Source organism: Anopheles nili, chromosome 2 (assembly GCF_943737925.1).
Source record: "Anopheles nili chromosome 2, idAnoNiliSN_F5_01, whole genome shotgun sequence".
NCBI lineage: Eukaryota > Metazoa > Arthropoda > Insecta > Diptera > Culicidae > Anopheles > Anopheles nili.
In genome coordinates, this window is record NC_071291.1 from 44,523,674 (window position 1) to 44,541,987 (window position 18,314).

The 18,314-nt window shown below is 47.2% G+C and overlaps 1 protein-coding gene across 1 annotated transcript; it reads right to left on the minus strand.

Moving 5' to 3' along the window:
- Window positions 1-3,301: 3,301 nt before the first annotated feature.
- LOC128722014 (adenylyl cyclase 78C) lies at window positions 3,302-14,207 on the minus strand. Its single transcript, XM_053815825.1, has 11 exons — window positions 13,808-14,207; window positions 10,972-11,384; window positions 10,532-10,858; window positions 9,799-9,991; window positions 8,425-8,651; window positions 8,207-8,368; window positions 6,112-8,130; window positions 5,748-6,044; window positions 5,450-5,675; window positions 4,132-4,277; window positions 3,302-4,060 (listed from the first exon to the last, which is right to left on the minus strand). Exons 1-11 carry the CDS (start codon window positions 14,205-14,207, stop codon window positions 3,938-3,940), a joined length of 4,533 nt encoding a protein of 1,510 aa, XP_053671800.1. The 3' UTR covers window positions 3,302-3,937.
- Between the last annotated feature and the right edge of the window lie 4,107 nt (window positions 14,208-18,314).

Consider the following 18,314-nt stretch of genomic DNA (forward strand, 5'->3'; position numbering starts at 1 on the left):
AAGATGCAACAGCTGTGGTGGCTTTCGATTGAAATTTCAACCACCGATCGCGTATTTGTGCAACACGGCGCAAATGAAGCAATCAACGCACATCGTACCCACGCAAGAAAGTACGCAACAGGGCGTATACGCGAAATGAAACTACTTTTCGCAGCCAATCAACACCGGGTCAAATTGAGGGGGTACTTAAGGAGCAACAAAAGCAAGCTAATGATGGCTTCTTTCAGCATGGAGCTTGCAGAAGCCAACAAAAAAAGAGGCCTTACAGACGGGAGAAAAAGAAAGACATTCTACCCTGTGGCCATGGATACTCGTCTAATAAATCACAGTGAAATTTAATGGCATTTTTTACACCCTGTTAAATGCACTGTTGCAGTAGAAAACTGGGTGCAATATGAAGCCTCCATTTGGCTCTAAAAATTAGATAAAAGATAAATAGGTCATGCCAATAATCAGTACGAAAGTGCCAAGGTCAGGCCGCATGTTGCATAAATCTGCACTACATAAGCGAACTAGAAACACGTCGAGTTTTTTCGCGTTTACCCGTAATTATTATTCGTGGGCTTGCATAAAACTCATACCATCGGTGCCAGTGTGGATGAAAGAGGCAAAAGATTGCACTGTTGCATAGAATAAGCAAAAACGAAAACTAAGACATGAACTTTGAAGATGCCGGGGATCGAAACATACAAAAGGCACATGCAGCTGCCGTTGCGTTATCGAAACCAATGTTCCGGAGTTCCGGGGATCCACATCCGGACGGCAGACCCATTCGCACTCTTCGGATCCGTCCACACACGTCCATGTGCACACTTCCCACATCCGTTTTGGCGCGTGCGTGCGTGAACAGACGCCTTCTCGGTGCAGTTGCCAACCGGAACATGATGACGAAGCCAAGTCTGGTCGCATTCGCGGTTGTCACACTTTGCGGTTGCTTCTCCGGTAAAGAACGAGAGAGAGAGAGAGAGAGCCCTGGGGATGATAAATTTCCTTGCATTACAAGCTTCATGCTATCCATGGCCTACTTCCGGTTGCTGGTGGGCTTCCGCCAACTCCGTTTGCTGATTGCTCTACTTCCGGCCGACGTCATGGCCACGTGTTTTTCACCCGACCTCCGGCACCCGGCGGGTGTAGGTTATTTGCCGTGCTGCTACCTTCTTGTTGAGTTGCGTTGTTGAGCTATTATCAACACTGCGGACCATTGACCCATTCCCGTCGGAAATGGGAAACGAAAAGGATGAAACGCAACAGAGGTGTAATTATGCGTTTGGTGGGTACGAAAGTGGTGCAGCATGCGTATACGTGTGTGGGAGGGCTGTTCTATGCGAAGGAAAGATCCAGCACAACGTTGATCTATTCGCGAACGACCTAACCATTTATTGCTTCAGCGCGTAGAGTACGTCATGGAAAGGTGGTTCGATCGGAAATGACATCGGCTGGTGAGCGGTGGAAGGGGTTGTTTCCGGTTACCAAACAGCTAAAGCTAAACACCCACCAACTACACCAGTTCAACCGGGCCGTGTTCGGAAACTCGTACGCAATTCCACCATCACGTGTACGACTCGACGCGTTTCGGGGTTGGGAATTCCGTCGAGTTTCGTTATACCGTACCGTTGAATAATTATTAACGTTAATGAGCGACCATCGCAGAGGCGCAAGAAAGAAACACAAAATGCTAGAGATGATTCATGCCATGTAACCAGTTCGCTTACGAAGTGCGTGCATTTTGCTAATAGATGGAGAAATGTTACGGGATTCCCTATAGGGCTATAGGGCCACGGGGGCTACAACCATGAGGGAATTTATAAACACACACCATCCCAACTATTTCGCTCTAGGGAAGCATAATTATTGCCATACATCGCACGAAGATGCAAATTGCTGGTAACAATCAATATACTGCTATCATGTGTTAGAATTTGTATTAAAATATCTAGCGATTCAAAACCTACCAGTTTATAGACCACTATTCGATTGGTTCATAAGCAATAACTGGTGAAAAATTGTATCAAATGTGCCTTTTAGAAAAGTAAATGAGCGGAGCGATTGCAAAATTCAAGTATTAGGATTTTTTGCTAATAATTATCAGAAATACATATCGAGCTGCCCAACAGTTGATATTGGGTTGAATATATCCATACTTGATTAAAGGATTTACTGCAGGTGAATGCGTCATTTTTCAATTTTCCTGTTACCGTTTAAAGTGTTTGGCTTTTTGGACAAATAAATTATTTGTCCTTGTAAATCATGTTGGCACCAATAAAGCTTTATAAAATAGTAGCGTCAAATAGAATAGTTTTAAACATTTTTTTACACAACCGCTTACCTCTTTCAAACGGCTCTGCTGGTCATGTAATATAAAATAAACAAACGTAATATTGAAATAATTAAAATTATGTAGACAGGATGTGATCGGAATATGGAATCGATTGCTAAAAATGGAATGAAACGAAAAACGAAGCATTTAAAATCTACACAGTGGTAGACTAGTGGTGGCACTGATGTTTCAAAGAAACTAGCTATACAAGCATAGTCTTTTCGGTGAGACACAAGTATAGTCGAACGAAAATGACTCAAGTACACTGGACTATGATGGAAAATGTGTTATACACTACTTCCTAACTGAAATATTCGTTTTAAAATTGAGATTTGTCTGTAAACATGTCTAAAAGTTTCTATTTCAGCTTATTGATTTAGATACATGTATAGCACCTATGAAACATCACAATATTGTTTAATATTCGATATTTCATTTCAAATTTAGTTATAATTCCATCCATATCCGCTTGATTGCAGTCAATGGGTCTACTTTTCTTATTTCGAACACATTGATACAGATTTTACAGCAAAACTCTTATTTGCTTTTTTAATATTAGTGTTTTATGAAAGAATGGTAGTTTCAATTGATCGAAAGAATAAGATGAACCAACATCGTCGTGTTAAAAACAGACTGAGTATATATTTCATATCTGACTACAGCTATCAACTGAGTTGCTTCTTTTGCAGCAGAGCGTTAAGGGAGTGCCTTTGAGTATCTTTATAGCTGTACAAGCAGATGGAATTGTAGAAATTAGTCAAGTGCATTGTACAAACTAACAGAAATTAGCAGACATGTTGTAGAACCTTTAAATAATGTGAGCAGCGAACCTATATCCAGATGCTTCCAGAGTGTCTTCATATAAAGATATAACGTGGTTTGCATTCAACAGTATCAAAAGAAAATAAGAGATCATGTACGATACTAAGCATAATAAGTCGACAGTCAGTACAAGTAAAATAAAACATTTAAACGGTTGTGATGACATTTATAATCTTGCTTTGTATTATGCTCCCTTGCGGTATTTGCTACTGACATAAAATGAACGGCAGACATCGAATAGTTACATGCACGGGTACTGCGTGGTCTTTGATTTGGCTCAACACTCGTGGCATGGCCACGTTTGTACGGTGAGGACTGCTTGACTCACCTCCTAACCTATATTAAGTTTGTCTTTTCGGTCTCTAGCTTCGTATCAGACTCATCCCAATTCGGCATAAAACGGTGCCACTCATTCGACGAATTTTCGTACAAAAGCTCCCAGGATACGCCAATCGACCGAAATTTGCACAACAATAGCGAGTGCTGGCTAATGACTTGCTTGGCCGCCTCATTTTTCGCCAATTCGATCGCAATTCATCAAAATCGCACGTCAAGCGGCTTCACAAATGTCCTATCCTATCAGATATGGTGACCGTGGTCTGATTACGCTTCTCGTGTGCTGGCGTACGGCTAAGCTGTCGTGCTAACAACCCAACCCTCGGTTAGTCTTCCGTTAAAATACTTTGTTCATTTATTGACTAGAAAATTTGGCTGGAACGTCATAGGCAGCACAGCCCACGATGCCCGCGTCAGAGGAGATTGGAGCGCGGCCAGATCGAGCCATCTATCGCAGAGCTTTCACAGGCCAGTCTGGTGGGATTTGGCATCTTGATGCAGCTGCCGGAACGACGGTATATGCGGGCTATCTCCAAACGGACCGGCAGGTGACGGAGACCCCGATGGTGACGAAGCGGTGGGATACTAAAATCAAACCAAAAAGCAACCTAAATCCACACAAACTGCATATGCTGCAGCCCGACGAATGAACTTACCCGTTTCATGGTGTAGCTACGGCCACGCACACGGGTTGTGTTACGGCGCACCGGATTGTTACACGGCGCTCTCTGATTCAATCTCACTGAGCTGAATGTGCTTCCCCGTCGCCCGAACCGGGTTCTCGGCGAAGGTGTTGCGGTTGCTGAGGGTTGAAAAGATCGGCATTAGTCTGACGGTCGTCCTTAACGCAAAGGATCAAACTCTCAACACACACACAAACACACACGTAACATTCCATCGGGGCAACATACATGCGGCGAGTTAGCTCTTAGTTATCGACAGGACACATTGGCTCACTAGTGTTGGTTATTACGCGGCTTACAAGGACTACAACCAAAGCAATGCTCATCATTCTGCACATTCTGTTGCATGAGCCGAACCGATCAAGGGCTAGTGTTGAGGTGGTTAGTAAACAAGCGTTACTGGACAAGGGAATGCCGTTCGAGAGCGACAGAGACACATCGAGCATTGTCGGGGGTGAGTGGTTTAGCAAAGGAGTCAAACCGGAGCATTCGGGTGGGTTGTCGGATTTTGCCGCAACAACGGTAGCATCAACAGCAGCAACAGAAGGATATTACGTACGGTGGCAGTAATCGCATCTTATTGACGGTCAAGTTCTTCGCCCGGCTCCAGCCACACTTCTCGGCTTTATTTTGAGGATTGTGTGTGTGCATGTGTGCAGCACCATACATACACGCAAGCACACACAGAAATACACGCACAGAGATATACAAGTACACGTAGCGCAGAAAACAGCAATAGTAAGTGATACCACGTGCGCGTTATCAGCAGTTTGGCGCGAGTGAGAAATTATCAAAAATAATTCGCACAAAGTGGCACGTAAGACGAACAATAAAAGTAGAACGAAGAGAAGAGAAGAGAAAGAGAAAGAGAGAGAGAGAGAAAGATGAAATCATAACTATACAGCATGTCGAGTAGATAACTGAACGGTACCAGATGTAGCAATCGAAATGGAACACAGAAGAATGAAAGTTTGAAAGTCATAGTGGGATAGGTCGCGGGGCCGATTAAGATGACATATGGTTCTAGCACATCAACACAGATCGACATCTTGCGCGATAGGTTACATCGACTTAGTACATTGACACGAGAGCGCTTTTCGTTCGTTAGTAAAACGATAGCCACGGTCACAGTGAAGGCAACACATCTTCGCGATCGAGACTGAAACCTTCGATGCTTCAACATATTGGCTCTTGGGTGGACAACAACGACATCCTTTTGACGAGAGATCTGACACACGGCGTGACGATGACGACGTTGTGGGAGTACAGCATTTCCGTAGGATGTACTTACGGGTCGTGTTGATGTTGCTTCGTTTGGATGCCTGCATCATGCCGAAAACGACTGCCGCCAGTGAACTATGTTGCGATGTTTGCCGCTGTAGGGACGGTGTTTGTGCTTGCGGAACACCTGCCGGAACTAGGGCGGGAGACGTTAATTGACTGGCCGATATGTTCTTCCCCAGCACCCAGTACGTCAGCATCAGTCCTTTACCCTTAACGTTCACCTCGCCCCGTTGCTGGAAAGAGAATAGGGTTTGTTTGAGGGCCAAACATGTCGTTTACTTTCTCAAATCCACGGCGTTCCTTACCACGCAAGTGTAACCCTTGGTTTGCAGCAGAGCAGCGGTGTAGTCGGGCACCTGAACCTTCCAATTTTCGCCCGTCGAGTCCATCCGGGACGCGACATTTACCGTGTTACCCCAGATGTCGTAGACGGGCTTACGAGCACCGATGACACCGCTTACCAGTGGACCGCTGCTAATACCAACACGCAGCTGAAACGTGTTGAATGCGTCCTTGTTCACCTCCTGCAGCTTCTGGCGCATGGCTAGAGCAAATTCGACCAGATCGCACACGGCTTCCTCGTCGCGTTCATCCACGCGCGGCTGTTGGTGAAAGGCAAAAAGACATCCTGATTATCCCGATAGTGTGCCAAAATCACCCACTACACACCTTCTTGGTAGAGGACAGGTTTGACGCGGCCATGTACGTCGCTCCGACCGTTTTGATCTTCTCCACCTTCTCAAACCGCGGTTCCTCAAGCAGCGAATCAAAGTCAGAGATGATTTCGTTCAATATCCGTATGCAAGCCTTCCCATTCTCGATGTCCTCCGAGTAGAAGTCCTTGAAGTTCGGTATGGACGCAAACATCACACCGCACAGCTCATGCATTTTTGCGTACAGCTCGTCGGCTCGCTCCTCAGAAAGGTAGTACGTAGCCACGTGATCCGGCAGGATGTTTTTGATGAGCAGATCGTTGAGGTGCCGATTGGATTTCATGTTCGACAGTTCCTTTTCGGCTTGCTCCTTCCAGATGAAGTCCAATCGGGACGTCACTTCGACCAGCCGAGCGTGATAGGTGACCATCGTCAGGAAAACGCCCAGCAGGATCATCATCTGGGCGGCGAGTGGCATCCCGCTGGCCTGAATGTACTGCACGTCGTACGAATCAAACACCTTCTCGAACACGAGCAGTATCAGGAACGAGTAACAGGCCACCATCGCGATGGCCATGAACGTCTTCACCAGATAGTACAGCTTCAGTGCCGTCGCTAGCGAGATGAGACAGAGCACCCACGTGAACACCACGTACTCGGGATGCACGCACGACGAATGGTACGTAGGTTGGCTTGGCGTTTCCTCGTCACCATCCAGCAGTTCCACGTCCTGCACGTACGCCAGCGAGTCGGTCGTGTTGTACTCCGCGTCGAGAAGTGTCCCGTTGATCGACACCATCTCAGCAGCACCGGCGGCGACTCGACGCATAAACGTCATCGTGGTGCTGTTCACGTTCAACTGACCACCTGCCTGCCAGTACGCGTAGGATGTGCTCTCCGTGCTCAGATCTGCCGAGATTTCGACCTCCTCTAGATCGCACATCATCAGCCCCATCGAACTGGCGATCGACATCAGGATGATGGTGAGGCAGACGAATATCGTACGCCTGCTGCGATCGTGCACGAGCGTGGAGGAGCTTTTCTGGAGGAACTTTGGCAATCCCGAGAACTCCTCGGCCATCACGAGGATGCAACCCACCGTCAGCAGGAACGTGGTGATCGACAGCGCCACGATCAGTATCGTGCAACGCGGTATGATCACCGCTTGGCATAGGACGATGAAGATCCACACGACGAACACGCACAGCATGTTCGAGCGGAACATGTCTTCACGCAGCTGACAAAACGTGCCCTCTTGAGACGAGTCCTTGAACTTGAGCGTCCACGTGTACAGGTACTCCTGGCGGATCTGCTTGTTGGAGTTGATTTGAATGTTCTGGTCGATCAGTTCGTCTACCTCCTCCGTCGAGGTCAGCGGATCTTCCCGATCGCAGTGCTTCTTGTCACGGAAGCACTCCGCCACATTCGCTCCCCGCTCGTTCAGGTTCTTGAACGGGATCTCCGGGATCCAGTCGGTGGTCGTTTCGTCCTCGTGGATTGTCGATTTGCTGCTGCGCTTCGTGATATGGTTGTTGTTATTGCTGGCAATGGTGTTGTTGTTGAGCTGATGCCCTCCCGGTTGATGGTTGGCGGAGGCCGCCGATGACGTGGCCGTCGTCCCGGTCGTGTTCGTGCTGTTGGACGTAATGCTTGGCGTTTTCGAGTCCTTTCGCAGCCGTCCATCACCCATCCGGACGGCGGTCTCTTTCTCAAACTGCACCGTGCTCTGACCGCGATCGAGCAGACGTTTGCGAGGCCGCAAAGGTTCCGTTCGCTTGATCAGATAGGTTTTGATGTTCATCATCTTCAGGTGACTGTCACGGCTGCCTCCGTTGCCCGGTTCGACTTCGTATGTGTCGTTGAGACACCTCAGCGTCGCCTCAGAAATGTGCACTCTTCCAGGGACACCTCCCGATTCCATGTGGTTCGCGATGACCACATCGTTGGACCACACGTCAAAGTGCCACTTCTTTTCACCCAACACGCCACACATCACCGAACCGCTGTGAATGCCGATGCGCATATCCAGATCGACCTGTAACGAACGTGTAACGCAAACTGTGTAACGCTCCGGTAACGCGTCCCATCAGCGGACCCGCTTGTTTACTTACATTCGTTTGACAGCGCACGTCCTTGATGGCCTTGATCATGTGCAGGCCCGTTTCCACGCTGCAAACCGCGTGATCTGGGCGACTTTTCCAACTCTGGCTGTCAAACATCGACACGCAATAATAGCAATCACCTAGCAGCTTAATCCGCAAACAGTGATTATCCTGCGAATCCGGGACCATTTAATACACGCCTTTTCGCAAACCCTCCCAGCACTTACCTCGGCGATTTTGTCAAACCGCGCGAAAAGATCGTTCAGTATTTTCACCAACTGTTGCGCGGAGGTTTTACTCGCGAGCTCAGTGAAACCCTTGATATCCGCGAACAGGATGCTCACGTTGTCCATGTGGTAGATGTAAAGCTTTTTGAACTGCGTGTCGACCTGCGCTTGCTCGGGTGATTTGTACATTTCCTTCCGGATGTCATTGTTGACGAACATCGGTAAAACTGGAACCAAAGGGGAATTTAGCGAAGAGAAAGGCAACACATCCAAATACCCCCAGACACTGCGACACCGAGAGAGAGAGAGTCCTGGGACGGGTCGCGCAAGGACTAATATGACTGCTGTAATTGAGCGGCACTGGTGCAATGGAAAAGTTTTCATCAGCAGTACACCATACTGTCGCAATTTCGTGAAGTTTCAATGATTATGTTACGCTCGCAAGAGCTAATGGTGCGCGATTATGCAAATCATGGTGCTCGTCTAATTAGTTTTCATAACACAGCTACTAGTCGGGACAGAGAAAAAGGCGTACCGTTTGTATCGCATTTGCGTCATACGTCCTGAATAGGCGGTGGCTTCCAAACTAATAGTTTAATCAAATCGTCTCGCATGGTTCATGATTGATCGTTACAAAAAAAAACAGAGATTTTTCGTGTGGTGAAAGACAAACAACGTGTAGACATGTGGTTTACCCAAATCGATCACAAAACGCTGGTCCGATGTTCAAAACCAAAAAGGGCACTTGACCACGGTGTGCGGTAGAAAAAGCTAAAAAGCGTCCGTATATGTTTGTAAATATGCCCTCAAGCAGCAGCAGCAGAAGCAAACGTTCGGATGTGCTGTAGCCACGTAAGCACCACTTCATAAGCAAGTGATCCGGAAAGAACGACCGTGTTGGGCGAATGGGCGGGCGGGCGTGGGCGGCAGAGAAGCACAAAGAAAAACAAGCCGCTAACATCATCGGTCCTATTAATTACATTACTATCGAAAATTCCCTCAACCAAAACCGTATCGAGTGAAGCTCGAAACTAATTTGATTTCCTGCTCACATCACATCGTCTATCCTCTCGCGGGGATGGTTTCGTAAATTGCCCCCCTCCCACATTCCCACGAAGGGAGATGGCAACATAACCACACAAAACCCGAACCAGAACGGGGGCCGCCACACTACAGGGCTCTTGGTGGCGGATGATACGCTTTAGATCGATTTATGGTCGAAATCGGTGGACCTGTTCCGTTGTTCTGTAACATGCCAATCGAACTGACGGCAAGCTACTGACGCCTCAAGCAGGGCCACCGGTTGATGAAGGGTCATCTGAACAGCACCGGAGATGGGTTGGTCTTCAACGGTCACGCGGTGGAGCTACTTACTTGAGTCGAGCAGCCGTTGCGTACGCTGGTATTCCTTCTCCGATTCGCGTTTGTGCTCCATCGCCTTGTGCGTTTCGATGAAGGCCAACCGCTGGCCCCGGTCGGTCAGGTACTTGGTGTACATACCGGCAAAGTTGATGGCCAGATACAGCAGCAGATTGGCAATCATCTGTCGTACGATGCAGCTCGGATCCTGCGGGGGGCCAGCGAGAATGATTGGAAATGATAATTTGCGACTTATGTTTGTGTTGACTTTTCATGCGCATTTGTGAGCGGCCGTATTTTGCTCATGTTTGCAGCTTTCTGAGCGACTGTTGGACCGACATAAACATAAGAAGCTTGTTTGCGGAAGGCTAGTTAGGAGCATAAATCAAGTCCTGGACAGCTGGATGGGATTGCTGTAGTAGGGTTTTATTCACCACCAACGGCTTATTTATGGAATGCAATCTTTAGAACAGCTGATAGTTGCTATCACAAAAGCATGTGGGTTTCAGTCAGACGCACCACAAGTTCCTATGGTGTCTGATAAAGTGCAAAATTGCTAAATTACTTGCGCCTGTTTCGCCATCTGATCGTCGCTATTTAACTGTTTGTTCTCACCATTTGCGACATTTACAAGGCTGACAGGCGCCCGAACACTGTGCACTGTGAGCTTAATGTTAATGTACCAGTTCCCCGAGTGAAAGTATGTAAGCACCCAAAACACCCACCACCCACGGAGAGCAAAACCCACCTTGTCGTGGAGAAATTTGTTCAGCGACGTCACGACCAAATGACAAATGGCCGTCATCGAGCCGGCAATCATGCACCATTTCAGCGGCAACGGTAGCATCGCGTACGGCACGAAGATGATGAACAGCACGTACCAGATCAGGTACTCGCGTTCGGCAAAACCCAACCCTTCACCGAGGAATCCCTGCAGGTTGAGCAGCAACCAGGTGCAGACGGCCGCCCAGTGGAGGTAGTTGTTCGCGAACAACCGCCAACTCCCGAGGACGCAGATCAGGAAGTTCGAGATGATGCAGCACACCGACCAGGTGACCTCGTGGGGCTTGATTGTCTGCAAAAAAGGAAAAGAAAGCAGACAGTGATATCAGGATGCAGGAACATGACGCTTACCGAATTTCGCGAGTGTTATCGTTATTTATTGAATCGCCGATAAGGTGGACCTACCATGCCACTGTTGAATCCGATCCAGACCGAGGCCAGCACCACCTTCAGCACCAGGTCGACCACGTTCACCAGGATCAGCGATTTTTGGCGCTGCCGGTGCGAGTAGGTTAGGTAGGACCGCTCGAGAGACGGCGCACGGAAGGAGTTGGTCATCGATGGGCAGAGGATGCCCTTGACCACGTTGCCGCGCTTGAACGCCGAGTAGGTGTTGTTGGTGTGCGGTGGAATGCTGACGTTGCCGGGACTCACTGTGACGCTCGTGTGGCCATCATCTGCTGCCGGATGTTCTCCTCCACCGGGCGGAGGCGGTGGTAATGGGTCGCCTCCCTTGCCTTCCTGGTAATTGGAACCGCACTGCTCTACGGTGAAGGACGGTGACATTACCCCGTTCGGGTGCTGTTTTCCACAATCAGCTGGTTTCGCGAATGGGAAAAGAGTAAACCGGAAAAGCGTGTGAAGGTATCGCATTTTTGTGTGGATGTGTTGAAATTATCCTTGCATCAGACTTCTAGTTATATGATGATGAGTAGGCTTGTGCAGGTTCGATAACTCATGGCGATAATAATTCATTACATATTTGTGAACATATTTTTTGATTGCTCATCGAGTTTGTATGCATTTCTCTTATCGAGTTTGTATGCATTTCTCTTCAACTAATATTCTGAGCAACTAAGCTTCCATTTTTTGATAAAACTAACTTAATTTATACTCAAACATATGTTTTCTGATGAGTTTTACTTCATAAGCTTAACAAGCTGTTGCTTTTAAAAAAACGTGTAAAAAGTAAAGCTAAAAAACGTGTAATGTACTGCTTGCGTTTTTACTGCAAAAACCCATCATAATCACATGTGTAAATTGCAACAGCTTTTCTAAACGCTGAACAAGCAGATGGAACTAAACTGCAAGGCATCTGAACACGCAATTGCTCTAACGGTAAAAAAGAAACAACGATTTGAATCGAAGTGTAACTGGCAATAGAAAATGGGTCCTGTTACCCGAAACCTCCACCAATGCATGCATGAATCATTATGAACAGACATGTCGGCTATTCGTTAAGAGAAGATCATGCTGCATATTTTAGAGGACAAACTCAGAGTAGCGTATTATAAGCTGTTGTAAATGAACAATAGATTCTCGGAGAAACTCTTGCAAAGGCAATTGACTTATATGAACGAATACTTGCGAGAGAATAATTAGATGTTATCCATAATATAGAAATTTATTTTACATTATAGCTATGCTCGATCACATGTTGCAACACCCGTGCTTGGAAATATGGTTCAATACCTTCAAACAAGAAGCCCACATCCACATCCGTTATTTAGTCTAGACAATGCATTTTTCAGTTAATCTTGAACATAATTTCCAAGTCACATTTTTCGAAACATCATGAAGTTCATATATACCGTTTCATTAACTGCGGCGAAGCAAATTTAAGTTCTCTCTGCCGTGATATGGGCCAAGAAGTTAGTGGGTGTTTCAGATGGCATCGTTAAATTACCATATAGATGCGAAAAAGTAGTAATTAGATAGGATTGATGCATTGAAGATCGAGTATTGAAGCAATGGTCATTTATATACATTAAAACTACAAAAAATAGACATACTGAGGAGGATCCTAGTGCATAAAAACAAAGCAAGGAATATGGAAAATAAGAATAAAATTCTTTTGGCATTGTAGAGCGAACGCACATTCAGCTTTATGGGAGGGAATTGAAAAAGGAAACCATTTTCCTAGTCAGTTGCTGGCCCTGAACTGATCATTGGGCCTGTTCAATTTGGCTCAATCATCGAGTAGCTCGCAGGAAATCGATATGCGGACAGCGTACGAATGCAAATAAATCGCGATCCCATCCATCTGATCCCGCGTGATTACGAGGCAGAATTAAAGTGCTGCCCAGGCTGGCTATTGCAATATTTCCCCCTCGCCGAAAGGCGCCAAGGCGTGTGCAGGGAACGTCGTTCTAATGATGCCACGGAAAGCTGCCGGTAGAAAATTTATGCCACATGTTTGTGTGCGGTGCTAATAGGCGCTGTGTCATCGACACCATTTTGTGTGCGTCCTTCGCCCGGGACATCGCAGCCCGTGAGGCGTGAAAATGTCTATCCCATCGCCAGTAGTATTCACGACCGAGCCCGTCTAGCTTTTATGTGTGTGTTTGTGTATGTATGACTGTTTTTTTTCCTTCATCCTCCCCGCTGGAGTGCGATAGCATGGAAGACGCTATTTTTAGCGCTTCTTTGGTCAGAGGTACTGACGACGTGAGCGATAGAATGACAACGGCCGGCCGACAAGAGGCGGCGGATAGTAGAAAAAGAAAAGCAAACTAGGAAGGCACACAACAGCAAGAAGAAGCAAAAGGAAGAAAGAAAAAAAACCGATGATAAAGAACATCAATATGCTCTCGCCACCTGAGACCTGACGCTGGGTGAAAGAAGACTCCGTTACACATGGCTGCGGGAGGACAAATTATCGATTATTCAATTTGGTTTGTGGATTGGCCACTTGCGTGTGTTGCAAGGATGCCGCGGGGATTGACTTTCTTTGCTTCCCGCAGCGGCCGAGACTCTGCCCGCTTCTGGCCAAAGTGGGGGTGGAATTTTATTAATAGGCAGTTCCGTTGGGCTGGCCTGCGCCTTAGCGCCTATCCGGGATATCCGTATCCCGTGGAGCCATAGTGGAGTGTAAGGTCGTGCGTGCTCAGGAGCTCACCGAAGCGAGAATTATCCTATCATTCGATGCTTAGTAACGTGTATGTGTTGCCGAGAAATTTGCACAGGATGGCACGAGTGGCTTTGTTTCGCCCGTAGGGAAGCACATCGTTCGAATACTCACTTGCATCCGGTTCACTGTTGGGGTCATCGTCGCCACAAGGATCGACCTTTGCGAGGTCCCCGTTGGCTTCGAGTTCACGAGCAGCAAGGGAAAGCGATCGAAATCGGTTGCGCTTTTCGCCAGGAGATGACCGCGACTCGCTGGGTGGTTGTGGTTGTCGAGTTGCTTCATCGGTGCCATCATCTGGGGCTTGAGCGCCATCACCCGGGATACGCGGGATCTTTGCGATATCGCTGATAATGCTCGTGCTATCGGTGAGCTGGCGCTCTTGCTCGAGATCAATCATTGCGGCCGGATTAACGATGCCTTCTTGGAGGGCACCGTGCTGGTCGTAGCCTTCCTGATCCAGCGCTCCGGCGGCAATGTTGCGTGCTGCATCCGGAGAAACCAGCAGTTCCATTGTGGCGAATGATGCACGAGGACGAACCCAACCGGTGGAGCTCGATCGGTGGCTACCGAATGAAGCTAGTTAGGCATCTGTGGGAAGGTAGCAGAACAAAAACGCAAAACGTGTTTGTTAGAAAATGCCGACGAAATCAGAAACATACGTTTCGAGACCACACAAAAGGGCGAATTTTTTAATAAACCTTCGTCCCAAAAGCATTCCCCATAAAGCCCTTCGAACGACGCGCGCGCGAAACGTGATATTTTTGCTCGATCGATTTTCCTATCGCTTCCTTGAGACGTTTGGCGAGCCTTTCCCGGCCTAACTAAATCCGACCGCCTTTCGAAACGACGTAAACAGATGAGTCGACATTTCACGGTAGCAACGAATGAAGGCATAGATCAATAAAGGCAGGAAGAATACAAAACAAAACAAACAAAAAATAACCGGCGATTTTCTCTTCTAATGACCCTCGGGACTGGATCGATCCTTGTGTTGGGGGTTGTTTGACATCGGAAAATATTCAAAATGACATGATCTTTTTAACCGTGCTTAAAACACGCGTCGGTTAAGAAGGAACCAGCTAGATGGATTTACAACTAACGTAGGGAGGCTCAATACAAAGAAATGAAATTGATGAAACGAGCCCTCGAGAGCCAAACGGCAACGGCTCAAACACGCCCAATAATCGTTATTGCTTGTGACATTGTGGAGCTTTCGCGAAAGGTAGCGCCGTTGGTGGAGCTTTCCGAGAAATGGGATCCTTAACACAGTTTAAATTAGCGTTTTGTACGTTCGGTTAGAGTATCTGAAATAAATTGCTTCGATTGGTTCGTTTAGAGCCGCTTTTTAGGACCATAAAACGAACCTCTGATGCACTCCCAACCGGTTAAATAACTTATGCAAATGTAGTGGTGCATGGTTAAAACAATATTTCTGAATAAAACCATTCCCACTAAAGCAGGGTTTCCTCCTAGCGCAACGAAACATGAAATGCTTCTGCCACTTTCGCGACCCGGACGCTTGTTTGTTCTGCCGATCCATCCTCTTTTGTATCGCATTGCGCTACCGGTGACGCTTTCTTTTTTTGCTTTCATGTCACCCCATAGTGCATGGTTTATGGTGCCGGTGCGGCCGGTTCGTGGAAAAATTCTCAACGGAAAAGCCTCACCCTCTCACTGACTGAATGCTAATACTAATTGTTCCGGTGTTTTGTATTCTACCACGGCTTGACATTTCCACCGAGCACCAGGTTTTAGTGATACGCTGACGGGAGCGAATTCCCGTACGCCACGAGAGAACGCAGGTGAATATCACGGGGTTTAGCTGACTTCCTGTGGCCCATTTTGCAGTGTGCCTGGTTTTTTTTTGCTCCTACAGTTTCAGATGGCAGTCCATTGTCCCCGGTGTATATCATGTCGTCAACAGTGTCCGGTCTGGTCGAGTGGTCCCAGGTGTCGTACGTGGTGTTCGGTTGGCAGAAACAAGCAGCTAAATTACGTCCGGGCCTAGTCCCGGCACCAGTGGAATGTCCTGGCATGTTGGAACGAACCCTGACTAAGGTGCGGCAATTTGCGTTAAGGCCACCGAACCAAAGGCATATTCGTTGTGATGTTGCGTTGATGCGAGGTCAAATAGCTCTTGCGGATGGGTTTGATTTTAAACGCAAAGCCGACGAACGCATTCATCGAAAACTTTGGCCAAGTAACGGTCTTTAAGAGCAGATAACGGTTAATAAAATTAAGGAAGAAAATTCAAACGAAATAGCTCTGACGAATGGAATACCACAAAACGGTCATAAAAGCCAACGTGAATAGGCAAAACAAGCGCAATAAAGGATGGGCTCCGAACGTGGCCAGCATATCGGAAGTTTTATTGTACAGGAACAGCCGCAAGGAATCAACAACAACAACAACAGCAGCTAACGTTTGCTCGATTGGCGGCATAGGTCTTTATCGAACACTCAAAGCTTCCGTCAATGATTTGTTATCGATCTCCAACAGCCCGGGGGCTATCTATCAAATGTGAGATTTTTCTTTTTCCACGGACAAACTGCCTCAGCCGGAAGGGCTGCAAAAGGATGTGCCTTTCGGTTTTCGATTTACAGTTGATGAAATTTAATTTGTTCCCCTCTTTAGTGAGCGGCTCTTCCCTCGGTTGGTGTTGAGTTTCCTCGTTTTAAAGTGCCACATTCAAATCAGTGTTGCAAATCCGTGTTTTTGACGGGGTTTCGTGAATTCTAAAATAAAAAATGTGTAAAAAGGCATATTCCGATCCCGCGCTTGTCATGTAAAACGTTTGAACGCTAGCAGTGGCAGTTTTGACGAAAACTTTCGACGCTCAATTTAATAAACACACTACTCTCATTTTGAATTCCACCGAGCCTGCCACCGAAAAGTGCTTTTTCCCATCGTAAAGTGGCTGCAAATCGTTTCCATCCCGGTTGCGCTTGTTGTGCAAACAATTCAATCAAGCTTTTTCTGCCCATTCGCTTCAGATTAATTTGGCTGAGATGTAATATTTTACGTGCTGCGAGCGGAAAACAACATCAGCAAAATGAAGTAAAAAAAAAAGTCAAAAAAGCCGGCCACCCATCTCGTTTTCACCGTTTTTATCTGTCAAATAAACAAAACATCCTTTCCGACCGGAATGGTGGCTAGAACTTTATCCTGACCCCCAAAAAGGGAGCAATGGTCCGTGAAGACGCTAGCCGAATAAATAGCCCCCTTTCGCTGGCAACGCACAAAATCAAATCGCTTGAAAATCCTAGAACGAAAATAAATAAATACCCGACCCGATAGACGCGCGACTCGAGTCTTCGGGGCGAAAGATGTTTATGTTGGTGCGCTTTGTTGCCGATCCGGTTCAGCTCATTCATTTTCACTTTCAACAGTCCCGGCGAAGGGCTAGTCCGCCATTCAATCGCTTCTTTTACATCTTTTGCACTTTTTTCTCGAACCACGGCTCCGGGCGTGCCGAAGCGCGTTTTATTTTTATGAGCGAATCAGTTCTCCCGTCGCGAACCATGGTGCGACAATTTGATGGAATTCCGACATTTTTCCTTTTTTTATTTTTCTTTTTGTGTAACGTTTTGGATGGATTGTTTGTGTATGTGCACAGGACCTTTGGAAAACGGGTCCATCCTTGCCAACAGGTACACCCACCCCAAACAACGCGTGTGCCGCGTGAATTGGGCGCGTTAGCATTTTCCCACCCAACAATGGGGTGGGAGCCTTCGTTTGCGAACTAAATCCGTATAATAAATGAGCGCTTTATTGATTACTTTCGCGGCGGCGAGGCGTCGTTGTCAATCCAGGGCCCAGCAAGTGTTCCGGTGGGGTTTTATCGTGCAATCGCGTAATTCATTGAGCGGTCGTTTTATCTTTTGCAAACCCTTTGCCATCGCACCCGAGCACCGGAAACGGGGCCATGTCTTTCTTTCTTTTTTTTTACACCACTAGCCTGACAGCGGGTTGGCCAATGTTTGGCGAAAGCCTCGCGACCGATGCGTCTGGCCTTGTTTCACTTTTTTTCTTCCTCTCACAAACTGGCCCAACCGCAGGCTTCGGTGGTCCTTTTGGTGACCCTTAACTAGGATGAAATATGTGGCAAAATGGACGAGCAACAAAAAAATAAAATGTGCACGATCTCGATGAAACGTATTAAGCCGACGGGATAGGGTACTTGCTACAGCAGTAATAAAATATCCATAAAATTGGCTCCCCCCAAAAAGAATAAAAAAAAACGCGGGAAACGATATCCGGAATCACGAACATGTCAGCGAGCAGGACACATGGAAGCATGCTACGGACCACAGTGTGGAGGTTCCCTTTTGGAATGGTTCCATGCGAGGGGTCGAGTATAATAATGTTAAAAAAAGAAGAGTAATCTTTCCCCTCTCGAAACAACCGTCGGAGGCTGGCGATTACGTGCCAAGTTGGCTAACAGAGTCCCGCACACAATGCGCCTCGGGATGGCATGTCATGGTATGCACTAAGCTGCAGGCGGCCGATGTGTGCCCGATATTTCTGCAGTGAACGGTTTATGAGCGAGAAGTTTATGGGGTGATTTGCCTCTTTATTTGCTCCTGATGCGCCCTTAACCGTTCTAATGATGGTACCA

Excerpts from the sequence above, each read along its gene's own strand:
- LOC128722014 (XM_053815825.1), bottom strand. The coding sequence starts at position 14,207 with ATGGAACTGCTGGTTTCTCCGGATGCAGCACGCAACATTGCCGCCGGA. Across the intron at positions 10,859-10,971 it reads TCGGATTCAACAGTGGCATG|ACAATCAAGCCCCACGAGGT; the intron begins GTAGGTCCACCT and ends CCTTTTTTGCAG. Across the intron at positions 8,131-8,206 it reads ACGTGCGCTGTCAAACGAAT|GTCGATCTGGATATGCGCAT; the intron begins GTAAGTAAACAA and ends CGTTCGTTACAG.